Here is a 12,405-nt window from a genome sequence, read left to right as displayed (position 1 = left end):
CTTTGCTGCTTCTGAGAGTTCACAATCATCTTACATAGAATTGATGAATCAGTCCAATTGATCCTTTCTAAGACGGGTTTAATCTGATTTATGAGTAATGGGGCTAATTTTGGTCTGATTCGAATCCCGACCATAATACTTAGCCTTGATTTGTTTTCTCCTTTTTTTTTTTTTCTAGCAATTTTTTCTGATTTTCTTGCCAGGAAATTGGGAAAGTGAAGAATCCACTTTTTTTTTTTTAACCAACGAGGGAATCCACTCTTTGCCAATCCAACAACATGTAGGCTAGTGCTCTTAAAATGGGCTAAGCTTATTATTAAGACTCAGTTTTAGTCAGTAAATTACTGTCTAAAAGATTCAAGCCTGTTTAAAGTGGCTTAAACATGATCCAATCCCCATTTGACACATTACTCGTTGAGTCTTTTTGATCTTACCATTTAAATTATTTAAAAAAATATATATTATTTTAAATATATTAATTAGATACCATTAAATATTTTTTAAATTAAATTTGATATTTTATTTTAAAAAATCTAAAAAACTAAAAAGCCATTTAGAATCGTTGTTTCAACCCTCTAAAAGGGATATGTTCATGTAAGCATAAGGAGTGCTAAAATTTAATGTATTTTTTATTATATAATAAAAATAATAAATAGGTACTCGGTGCACGCATTACATTGAATATATATATATTTTAAAAAAAAAAGGACAAAACATGGCAATTTCATTGTTGTTTACACGACTTCTTTGCAGTTTAATTTGTCATTGAATTAATGGTTTGATTAGTTTAATTTGAACTAAGCAAAAGGTTGTCATAAACTGTAAAAAAATAAGAAGCACTTTGGAATGAACAAATGTTCAGTAATATGAAAAGAAGAATCGAAGAAACGTTTATTTTTTCAAATATAGGAGCCCAGCATGTCTGCAGGATTCTTCAATGCTCGAAGCCAAAGGATTCATCCATGATTCTCCAAAGACAACTTTGTTTCTGTCACAAAAATTTCTAGCCTCTTTGTCTTGTACTCTTGTAGCTCTGCTAACATACCGAACATCATTGCATTGGTTGAAGATGTTCTTGTCCTAGGAATGAACATACCTATTTGCCAGCTAAAGGCTTTAAATTAAATCTTTTTTTTTTCTATATAAAAACTAGAACTAGAAGTCCCTTTGGAAATCAGAATATACGCTTGAATCAACTTCTGATAAGATGTTTTCCAGGATTCGCCACCATCACTTACACAGATTCTTGGGAAATTTCTCTAGCTGTTAAGACTACAGCTTGTCAAACATGAAATCAGTAATGTAATTTCTATATATCCTAAAACAAAATAATTTAAAGTAGCTAAAGTGTTTGGAGCTTCCAAGCAGACAAGTCCAATGGAAGCTCAGAGGGTGGTGGTGATCCAGGATGCATCAAGAGAAGTTAGTTCAAGCGCGTTGAGGTGGGCATTGCAAGGCTTATCCCTTAAGCCTGGTGATATGCTCACCCTCCTTTCAGTTCTTCGCCAGGTTGAAACCCATAGTGAGACCCCTCATGCAAGAAGCAAGAAGCTGTGTAAGCATATTCACATGTTATTTTTTCTCTGAAAGAAGCAAATAGCAAACTAAATGATTAACTTATATCTTCAGTGCTCGTATTTTCGTTTACATATTTTCTTTCTTCCCATTCTCTTTAGTGGGCTGTAAAAGCAAAGTGAATTCCAATTTCATTTTTGGACCGAGTGAGAAAATTGTCGACAGAGAACCAACAAGGAAGAAAGAAAAGTATGAGAAGAATGCAGAACTTATTCAGATATCTAAGCTGTATGAAACACAAAAGGTATTTCTAATTTTGACACTTCAACCCATAAATTTGTAGATGTTTCTCATCTTCTAAGAGACTGAGCTTATGCTGATTAACCTTCTTGATGGTCTTGTGATTTTTTCAATTTATAGTCAGGCATTTCTGAAGTAGAAAATCATGTGCTTGTTGGAAAAAGTTGGGGAAACAAAGCATTTTGAGGGCCATGATTTTTTACTAGGTCACGAGGCTGTTAAAGCTAACAATATTTTTCTGCATGAAACCTCAGGTTGAATTCAAGATAGAGGTGGCAACAGGACCTTCACCAAAGGTTGTTGCTTTAAAAGCAGCAAAAAATTTGAATGCAACATGGGTGATACTTGACAGGTCAGGCAAAAGTCTCTGCAAAATTTTTTTTAAAAATAAGTCTCTCGAGAAGAGTTATGTCTCCCAGAAAATAAGAGAATATATTGGGGAAATGAAAATAGTACTAATTATGATGCTGGTTCAAGACTACTAATCTCAGTTTCCCTTCTATAGGCACATGAAGAAATACAGGCAATATTTCTTGGAAAAAATTTCATGTGGGATATCAAGAATGAAACGAAACAACAAGATTAAGCAATTGAGAGGACCAAAAACAATGAAAACCAACAAACCTGCTAAGGAGGAACTGCAGAACAATCAAGTCACCCACAACAAAATCATGCCAGGATCCCTTGATGACCTTTTCAGCGTTGAAATTTGCCCAAGTAACTAACCTCCTCAATATATGTTAACGAATGCTTTATGTTCTTAACTCCAAAAGCTTGCAGCACGTTCAATTGAGTGGAGTTGAATGACAGGTGTAACTGAAGAGAGCCATGTTCAAAAAATGACACAGAGCAGCAGAACTGAGAAAGCAGAGTGGCAAGCTAAGGAGATCTTTCAAAATCCAATGTGTGCTCTTTGCAAGAATAGACGACCAAATTTCAGTTGGCAAAGGGACTTCACATATGCAGAACTCTATGATGCCACAGATGGTTTTTCATCACAGAACTCTTTATCTGAAGGTGGAATTGGATCTGCCTTCAGATGTCAGCTGAAAAGTAATAACATGAAAATAGTTGTTAAGCAGCACAGAAATTCAAGCCCTCAGGGAGAGATGGATTTCCTATCAGAAGTCGATCTGCTGATGAAAGCTAGACATAAAAATGTGTTGATGCTGTTGGGATCCTGTATAGAAGGAAGAATGAAGCTGCTTGTATATGAGTATGCCTGCAATGGTTCAGTATACCATCACATATCAAGTAAGCAAACTAAATCTATTTTATTAGAAACTGCAACTGAATTTATTATTCATCAGCTGGAAAACCTACTTCCTTTATCAAACTGATAGTCAAGAGGTTTAACAAGACACTAGGTAAAATCTTTGGCATGATGCAGAACATTGCCCCTTGCCACTGACATGGGTGGAGAGGATGAAAGTAGCATTGGGTGCTGCCAGAGGTTTGAACTATCTACATGAAAACAACATAGTTTACAGAAATATGAGAACATGTAACATTGTTCTAACCCATGAATTCGAACCACGGGTAATGATATAAAATTTAGATACTTCACCATTGATGAGTTAAATCTTATCAACTTTCATAAATTGAATCTTGTCTTTAATGTTTATTGCATTGTCAGCTTGCAGATTTTGGGTTTTCATGGGAGCACAATGTCCTTGAAAATTTGGGATACTTAGCACCAGAATATCCAGGAAACAGGAAACTTTCGACTGAGACAGATGTTTATGCCTTTGGTGTTGTTCTGCTAGAGTTGATCTCTGGCCGGATGGTTAAAGACAAAATTCCAGGGGGAAAAAGTTTTGTGGGATGGGTAACAACCTAAACACCATCCTCAAATTATTGAAAGTGATTTCTAAAACTAGATTACCAGAAATGGAAAGGACTGAAACCTTGATTTTACTCTGAGATTTCATGTTGTAAAGGAAGTCTCAACTCTAATAACTATAAGCATTCCAAGCTACCAAGATTTCTTTTTTTTTTTTTTTCCTTTTATTTTCTTATCAAAATCTAATTAGTCAGAGTGGTTTCTCATATTGCAGTGTCACATATACAAGTGGGCCTTAATATCAACAACTTTTAGCTAGGATTATCTTATTCTCATTTCATGTTTATAATGTTATCTGTCATTTGTTTCCTTCTGTAATATACCACAGGCAAGACCGCTCCTGAAGGAAAGGAGACTTCTTGAGATAGTTGACCCTAGAATTTCCGACTCCCATGATGCTGAGCAACTTTATTGGATGGGGAGAGTTACACAGAATTGTCTCAGCAAAGTTCCAAAGAAAAGGTTAACCATGGACAAGGTAACCCATAATTGTGTGCAACTTGTGCAGTTTATAAATATCAATGAAACAACAATTACAATTTGGAGAAGATCACAGATCCTGATAGTTTTATATCAATGATTAACCATGGTCTAAAAATATTGTTTGAAAATTTTGTTAGCATATTCTGATAGTTGTATGATTTACAATTTGTAGGTGGTCTCTGCACTGGAATGCATAACAGAGAGAAAATCTCGGCATCTAATGGAAGATCTTCCTGCAGTAAAATCAGATCTATTTTCAAGTACTGCTGATATTAATGCGCTAACCAATTGATAGATGTTTTTCTTTAACATCTTCTTCAAGCAGGAGCTCACAAGCAGTGCAAAGAGTAACAAGATGTAGCAAAGATTGAAGGCAGGAAAATGACAGTGCAAAGTTTAGATTTTTTTACCGTTAGTCTTTTTGTCATGCATAAAAACTATTAATTACAGAAAATGCGAGATTGTCTGAAAAAATTATTGAAGGGCCAAAATTAAAATCGTTATTTTTTAAAATAATAGTAATATAATTATTAATTTTATTATTATTTCTTATTTTATAATTCAAAATGTAATGAATATTTCAATGCAAGATAGTTATTTTAATTATAAAATTACTAAAATTAAAAAATAAATAAACTATTATTAATATGTATAATAACTATTAATTTTTTTTAACTAATTCAAGACATGTCTAGATTCTCTAGAACTACACTCAATCAGAGCATAACAAAGCCATCCTAACAGAAGAACAAGGAGAGGAGGAGGAAAAAGCAACCATCAAAACTCATACTCATTTTTAGTGAGGATTGCGACCATCAAAACTCCTGGAAATGAAGAATGAAAACCTCATACGTACCTCCAACATGGTCTGCCATCACTCGCACCCTCCACGATGGTCCGTCCTCTCCGACTCCAATCCTCCATTTTTGGTGGATGGTCCGTCCTACCCAATCATTCAACACGCAAGGTTGCACCACCTGGATTGTGCAACCGCTCTTCAAAAAAGAGTACAGTAGGGTTGATTGGGACCCGCTTCTCTTTTTTACAAATTTTACTATTTTGCTCACGATTGATTTCGTGCTTTGGTTGAAATGTTGAAATTTTTTTTTATTATTTTAAAAAATTTTATTTTTTGATACTGCCGCCCAGCGTTCGGAAGAAGAATTTGACATTATTACTGCTCTATTAAACCTATTTTTATTCATTTTTACTACTCTCTTACTAATTTGAGCAAATAAGTCACCGCCGGGCTTATTATTCTTTTATTTTTCAAGCTTACAAGTAAATATTTTTCAAATAAGTAAATATTTTTCTATTTATTTTATTATTAAATGAATTATTATTAATTCATTTAATAATAATTATTTGTATAATAATAATAATAATAATAATAATAATAATAAATTTCCCAAATTTTAGAATTACAAAAATGTATTAACATCAAAATGTTATTTCTTGATAGAAATAATATAAACTGATTAAGTTTTATTTTTTTTAAGAGAAAATTAATATTGATTTTAATTTTAAATTTTTAATGTTCCTTTATTTTTTTTTATATATTCTTTTAATTATAAAAATTGAAGAAAAATTTTCTTAAAAATAATAAAAATGATTTAATACGATATTAAAAAATATAAATTAGAAATAATTTGTGCAGGTCACGTGCATCCATCCGGTGTATAATATTATGGTGCGATTGTGTTATATACTAATACTTCTTTGCTGTTGTATCACTATTCACGCTCTAAAAGCTAAAACCCCAGCTCCTCAGAACTAAGAAGCTATCTTTAACGGTCATTAATGGCGCCCAAAACCCTCTCCACACTTCTCTCTCCTATCTGTCTCCCCCACCAGCTTACACACTTTAACCCCAGTGTCCTTAAAATTTACACAAAACCCACTCGTATCTTCTGTAAATCCACAAAATCACAAAAAACGCCGCTCTCGGAGACCCAATTATCAGTTTCCATGCCGGAAGCCGATGGTGCAGGGGCAGCTGCTCCGACCCCAGGCGAGCAGTTTCTTGAGGGCCAAAAAGCATTTGAAGCTGCTAAACTGGTTATGAAAGCGGCTAAGAAGAAAAGGAGGAGAGAGAAACAGAAGGCTTTGAAGGTGAACTCGGCGGTGGTTTGTTGTTATGGGTGCGGAGCTCCGTTGCAGACTTCGGATCAGGAAGCTCCGGGTTACGTGGACCCGGATACGTATGAATTGGTATGGCGCTAACGTTCATGGTAGTAGGTGCTGTTTTTGATTTTGTTAGTTTTAAGATAAGAAAGGTTTTCGAGTTTTTTTTTTTTTTTTGTAAGTTTTTAATTTGATGGTGTTAGCAGAGCAAAGTAAAATTTGGTTGCTTTTTAAGAGTTAGAATTGATTTATTTTGGTTTTTAGTCAGCTAGTGAATGATTTAAAGTCCCTTTAGCTGGCATTTCACGAAGCATGTGGTTTGCTTGGGAAGCAAATTTTTACCTTTTGTTTTTTCTCAACTAGTCCTGTCATTTATATATATATATATATATATATATATATATATATATATATATATATATATAAATGCTTGATGATTAGATAGTATCTTAGGTATCAATTGATTGCTATATGTGATCCAAAATGAGAATGTGGTGAAATTTGCAATTGTAATAGGGTGAAAGTGCTTATGATTTTTTTTCCTTTTTTTGTGCAGAAGAAGAGACACCACCAGCTTAGAACTCTTCTTTGTGGGAGGTGCAGGCTTTTATCTCATGGTCATATGATAACGGCTGTTGGTGGGAATGGAGGGTATCCTGGTGGGAAGCAGTTTGTTTCAGCCGAAGGGCTTCGGGAAAAGCTGTCTCACTTGCGTCATGAGAGAGTTTTAATTGTTAAATTAGTGAGTGCTAAATTTTGAAACTTCCTTTAAAATTGTTTATACTTGTGGCTCAAAAATTAGAGAAAGAGATTTTCTATATGTAACTGGCATGAAATCTGATATATTATTGATCTCTGTGAAAAATTAGGTTGATATTGTGGACTTCAATGGCAGCTTTTTGGCTCGTGTGCGTGATCTTGCTGGTGCAAACCCTATAATATTAGTTGTGACCAAGGTGATTTGTAGCCTTATGAATTATGATTTAGATTAATGAATTTTACGGTAAAGTTACTCAGATTCTTCATATGCTCTACCGTCAGGTTGATCTCCTTCCGAAAGAGACTGATCTTAATTGTGTTGGTGATTGGGTTGTAGAGGCCACTACTAAGAAGAAGCTTAAGTAAGTTTTCTCTCCTTGTTTTTGCCTTTTAAATGCCCTAGTGTTGACTTCATGGAGCACTTCATTTGAAAAATTACTTCGTATTTGAGGCTTTTTATTGCAATAAGTTTAGTCTATTTTCCTTCTTTCACAACAATTTTGAGCTTTCTGCATGAAGGTTACAAGTGATTTCAATTCTAAACCTGTAAGCATGGATTTGAATGTTTCTGATAAAGAGTGGTCTTTTGTTGCAGTGTGCTGAGTGTTCATCTTACAAGCTCAAAGTCATTAGTTGGAATTACTGGAGTTGTCTCAGAAATTCAAAAGGAGAAAAAGGTGTTTTTCTCCACTAACATATTAAAGAATACAAAAATTTTTGTGAACTGTTTTTGTGGGCTTTTTTATGTTATAACTTTCGTTGATTCCTTCTCTGCACATAATTTCCCTTTTGTTATTGTGTTCCATTCCTTTTGGTCCCTTTAGTATTCTTTTCGATTCATAAAATAGGAAAAAGAAATTCATATCTTGTTCATATGTACATGTGAATATTTAACTAAAAGAAAGAAGGGGAAAGAAGAAGGAAGGTTGACATGTAATTTTAATGCCAGAAGATAATGTGTTCTTTTGTTGTATGCAACTAGTGGATTTGTCTTTCTATCTATCAACTGTATTTTTGTAGTTGTTGTGATAGTATTGCAGTTCTTTTTTGTCTCGTTATAGCTCTTATTTTGTTGTCAGTATGAACTTAATATATAATTAAACTTAGATGTTGTGATATGATTTCGTTAGATTTTTCATCAACTTAAGTTCTGGGTATTTATATTGGTAGTTGTTGCATCTTTGTCAACTGAAGCTCTTAGTATTTATACTTTTGGTGCAGGGCCGGGACGTTTACATTCTGGTTGGTAACTCTCTTAACTGGAAGCTTCACATTGATTTGTCAAAGTAGGATTAAAAAAGTGATGGTTTTTAGTGAGTTATCATGGCATTGATTTATTATTTTACGTTCCTCTAACTGGGATGAATTAAATGCTTCAATAACTTAGAAGGATCTCAAATTAACGCCTTACTGATATTACTTATGCTTTAATCATATGTAACATTCACCCTTCTTTTCTTTCTTGTGTTTAACTGAATATAGAATGAAACGGAGTCTAGGAAGCAAAGCCCCACTGAAATTACTTATGCTTTACTCATATGTAACATTAGCCCTTCTTTTCTTTCATGTTAAAAGCTGTTGTTGTAGTCTTTTCTTTTCTACCACATGATTAAGCTCAAATTCTCAAAAACATTGACTACCATCATTTTTGGTCTGTTGTGTAGCTCGTAGAAGTCTCATCATGCTCCTAAGTTTTGGGAGACATTTGCTAGTATTTTTCCTATACACTGAGTCATACAGGAGAGAAAAGAGCGTAAAGAGCTATCCATTTTCTCTACACATCTTTTGGTTATACCAAGCAATTGATGCATTTGTTTGTGACATTCTCCCCATTTGTCTGATTGGCCAAATTTCTCACCTCTAAAGATCGATTTAGAAGTTCAACTTGTAAAAAGAAAGGTATCTCCCTTTTGACTTTACTTTTGGTTGAAATCTATCGGGTGGCTTGATATTAGTGCAGAACAAGAGCTTTTACATCTTTTTGAGATCTGAAGGAATGCTTTTTGTGTCACCTGTCCCTGCCAACTTACTTCTGTACAAGTGAACAAAATTCAGAATAATAGGCTGAATGTGTTTCCCCCCTTGGTGAATCCTTCATGAATAATTACTTGGATTTATAAGTTGTTGTTCATGCTTTGGTTTCGCAATTTTTAAACCCAAAACATGTGAGTCGGCATTTGTTGATATTTAATTTCATCATTTCTACAGGGTTCAGTTAATGTTGGGAAATCTGCATTCATCAATGCTTTACTGAGTAAGTCGACCTTATTTTCCTCATTTTGATCAAGGTTGAGGTGAAGGTAACACTATGTTTGAAAACCAAATGAAGGGAAGGAAAAGGATGAAAACAACCTTGATATTGAGGGTAACATGAAAGAACATCATTTTTAAACACAAAAATGTAGGATTGCTTAGCTTTATCTCAAGTACTAAGTAAAGATTACCTATCAAAATTATCAAATAGACCAACATAAATCTGAAAGAAAGAGAGGTTTGGTTTTCATTTAATCCCAACTTGATATTTCTGATTTTGTTTGGTGTCTAGCATATTGAATGAGTAGAGCTTGTGCCACTCAAATCATGCACTGTAAATATTTGTCTGCTTTAGAAAATAGTGTTTCCCACTGTCTACTGATGTTGTAATAAAATTTTTACAATATTTGCAAATGACATTATGCCATATGTATCATAGTCTGTTGCATGTCCACTATTGTTAGGTCTTCTGGACTTTGCTATTCTTTACAGCTCGTTTAGGAATATATTTTTCCCATTGGTTTTTTTTTTTCTCTCTCTTCGATAAGTTGTTTCCCATTTTTTAACTTTTGGTTACCACTGGGTTTTGAAATCAGAAATGATGGCACAATGGGATCCAGCTGCTGCAGCTGCTAGAAAATATAAACCAATACAATCTGCTGTTCCTGGAACTACCTTAGGTCCTATTCAGATTGATGCCTTCCTTGGAGGAGGGGTATACTGTTTTGTTACTGCATTTATGTACACTGGAGCTGTTTCCTTGTGAAGTTTTTTGTTCTTCAAATATTTCTTTCGAGAGTGGTTTTTATAAATATTTTACCTTTTTCTATCTACAGAAATTGTTTGACACGCCTGGAGTTCATCTCCATCACAGGCAAGCTGCAGTGGTTCATTCAGAAGATTTACCTATCCTTGCTCCTCGAAGCCGTCTGAGGGGTCAGTCTTTTCCAGTATGTTCTCTTCAAAGTATCCTTCAAGCTTATACCTTTTCTACTTAGCCAAATTACAATAATAATCTAAACATTTTCCCTTTTTTGTATTCTAATCCAAATGTTTAAATCTTGGCACAGTTGTTAAGAATTTCAAAATTTGTGAAAATTTTATTCATGTTGGGGAAAATTTTATTCATGATGTGGCAAGCCATGTGGCATTTTTTATTAGTAAATAGTGGGATCCACATGCCACATCATCTAAAATTTAAGGGGGAAAAAAAACCATGGCCAACCCCTTCCTTCTACCTCTCTCTCTCTCTCTCTCTCTCTCTCTCTCTCTCTCTCTCTCTCTCTCTCTCATAACTTTAAGAATTCAAGAGCAACTCTATGCAAGCTTCTTCATGGAGGATAACAAATCAAAATTTCAAAAGCAGAAACACGAGGACTCAAAGTAGTGCCATGGTAGCAGCTATTGTCGATGGTGCCATGGATGTAGCTAGCTAGCTTCAACGACAAGAGGGGATTTTGGGTAGGATGGATCGAAGGGGGGTTTTGGTTGTAGTTTGCAAAAGAAGGGAGAGAGAGATTTGGGTGTAGTTTGCAGAGGAGGGAAGGGACAGATCTAGAGAGGGAGGATTGAGAGAGAGAGAGATAGAGAGGGTGGGAGCAGAAGGAAGGTAGAAGGAATGGGTTTACCATGGTTATTTTTTTAGGTGATGTGGCATGTTGATCCCACTATTTATTAGTAAAAAAATGCCATTTGGCTTGTGACATAAAATTGAACACACTTTTCCCAAATTGATGTAAAATTTGGATAAATTTTTATGAATTTTGAAATTCTAGACAATTGTGCCAAGATTTAAACGCTTGGATTAGAATGCAAAACGTGAAAAACATTTGGATTAATATGGCAATTTGGCCTTTCTGCTCTATTTTCTGAGCCTTTATTTTACCTTACCAGAATGCTAAGACAGCCTCTGAAAATGGGGTAGCAGACAAATTTGAATCTAATGGATTGAATGGATTTTCAATATTTTGGGGAGGTCTTGTGCGAATTGATGTTTTGAAGGTCTCTTTCTTCTGATTCTCTGAATTCCTTATGGTTATACCGGTTATGTTTGTCCTGCCATTTTTCTGTGCTCAGTATGCCACAAATCTTGGTGATTTCAGGTTCTCCCAGACACAAGCCTAACTTTCTATGGCCCCAAGGCTTTGCAGATTCATATGGTACCCACTGATAAAGCTGATGAGTTTTACGAGGTAATTGAGACCGGTAAAGACTAATCCTAAGTTGGTTACCTTTCATGCGGTCATTCAAAATTTAGAATAAGAGAAAGGCTATTTCAGGCTTCCATTCGAAATTACATCCTTGTGACTTCTAAACTTTTTTGTGTTGTGATTTGCTATTTATCTTACATTTTCCAATGTTATTGGAGAGGCTTCTGTGTAAATGTTGCAGAAAGAACTTGGAGTTTTATTGACGCCTCCTACAGGAAAAGAGAAAGCAAAAGATTGGAAAGGACTGGAAATCTTACGTGAATTGCAAATAAAATTTGAAGATGCAGAAAGGTTAGTAGTTTGTAAAAGTGATCATATATATACAGAAGGAGCACCACTTCCAATATTTGTGGTGTGATTTTATATGAGCCAAGAGAATCAACAAAGTGTAACATTCTTTTCCTTTGCATGGTCAGACCTGCAAGTGATGTGGCTATATCTGGTCTTGGATGGATTGCCGTTGAACCAGTAAGCAGATCACGTCGAAAGCCTGATCTTAATTTAGGGGAAACTGTCAAAGAATTGCATTTGGCTGTTTATGTTCCAAAGCCAGTTGAGATTTTTGTCCGGCCTCCATTGCCGGTGGGAAAAGCTGGAGCAGAGTGGTATCAGTATCGGGAATTAACAGAGAAGGAAGAGGAGCTAAGACCAAAATGGCACTACTAGCCTTTGTTTTTATGTAAGTTCTTTTTGTATAACTAATACACAGACTTTGAAAAGGAAAATGCCATTATTGTATAAATTGTATAAAATATAAAGATTTAGGCTGTTTGGTGGGCCAGAAATTTCCCCATATTATAGCTCAATTAAAATTTTGCAGTGCAAAAAAAATATTTGTCGATTTGAGTTTTACTTATAAAGACTTCATAAAACTGCTCAGTACTAATAAAAGACAAATGAATATATATATATATGACT

The 12,405-nt window shown here is 34.6% G+C and overlaps 1 protein-coding gene and 1 long non-coding RNA gene across 4 annotated transcripts; one reads left to right on the top strand and one right to left on the bottom strand.

Annotated features, from left to right (window-relative positions):
- Nucleotides 1-813: 813 nt before the first annotated feature.
- On the bottom strand, nucleotides 814-5,224 carry LOC131174474 (uncharacterized). Its single transcript, XR_009144789.1, has 4 exons — nucleotides 4,998-5,224; nucleotides 3,139-3,279; nucleotides 2,440-3,037; nucleotides 814-1,551 (listed from the first exon to the last, which is right to left on the bottom strand). It is a non-coding gene; the product is annotated as an uncharacterized LOC131174474 (long non-coding RNA).
- A 627-nt stretch (nucleotides 5,225-5,851) lies between these two features.
- On the top strand, nucleotides 5,852-12,280 carry LOC110662682 (NO-associated protein 1, chloroplastic/mitochondrial). 3 transcript variants are annotated; one of them, XM_058137957.1, is made up of 13 exons: nucleotides 5,852-6,352; nucleotides 6,822-7,007; nucleotides 7,135-7,221; nucleotides 7,307-7,386; nucleotides 7,620-7,701; nucleotides 8,246-8,266; nucleotides 9,233-9,278; nucleotides 9,874-9,992; nucleotides 10,114-10,227; nucleotides 11,171-11,278; nucleotides 11,380-11,482; nucleotides 11,669-11,778; nucleotides 11,904-12,046. In XM_058137957.1, the coding sequence occupies exons 1-12, from the start codon at nucleotides 5,942-5,944 to the stop codon at nucleotides 11,746-11,748; spliced, it is 1,437 nt and encodes a 478-aa protein (XP_057993940.1). In that variant the 5' UTR covers nucleotides 5,852-5,941; the 3' UTR covers nucleotides 11,749-11,778; nucleotides 11,904-12,046. The 3 variants fall into 3 exon arrangements, with proteins under 3 accessions (XP_057993940.1, XP_057993938.1, XP_057993939.1); XM_058137955.1 differs by having other exon boundaries at nucleotides 5,853-6,352; nucleotides 11,380-11,469; nucleotides 11,904-12,280; XM_058137956.1 differs by lacking the exon at nucleotides 8,246-8,266 and having other exon boundaries at nucleotides 5,853-6,352; nucleotides 11,380-11,469; nucleotides 11,904-12,280.
- The last annotated feature ends 125 nt before the right edge of the window (nucleotides 12,281-12,405 follow it).

The sequence above is a fragment of the Hevea brasiliensis genome, chromosome 16 (genome assembly GCF_030052815.1).
Source record: "Hevea brasiliensis isolate MT/VB/25A 57/8 chromosome 16, ASM3005281v1, whole genome shotgun sequence".
In the NCBI taxonomy this organism is placed as follows: Eukaryota; Viridiplantae; Streptophyta; class Magnoliopsida; order Malpighiales; family Euphorbiaceae; genus Hevea; species Hevea brasiliensis.
This window is presented reverse-complemented; position numbering and strand designations above follow the sequence as displayed.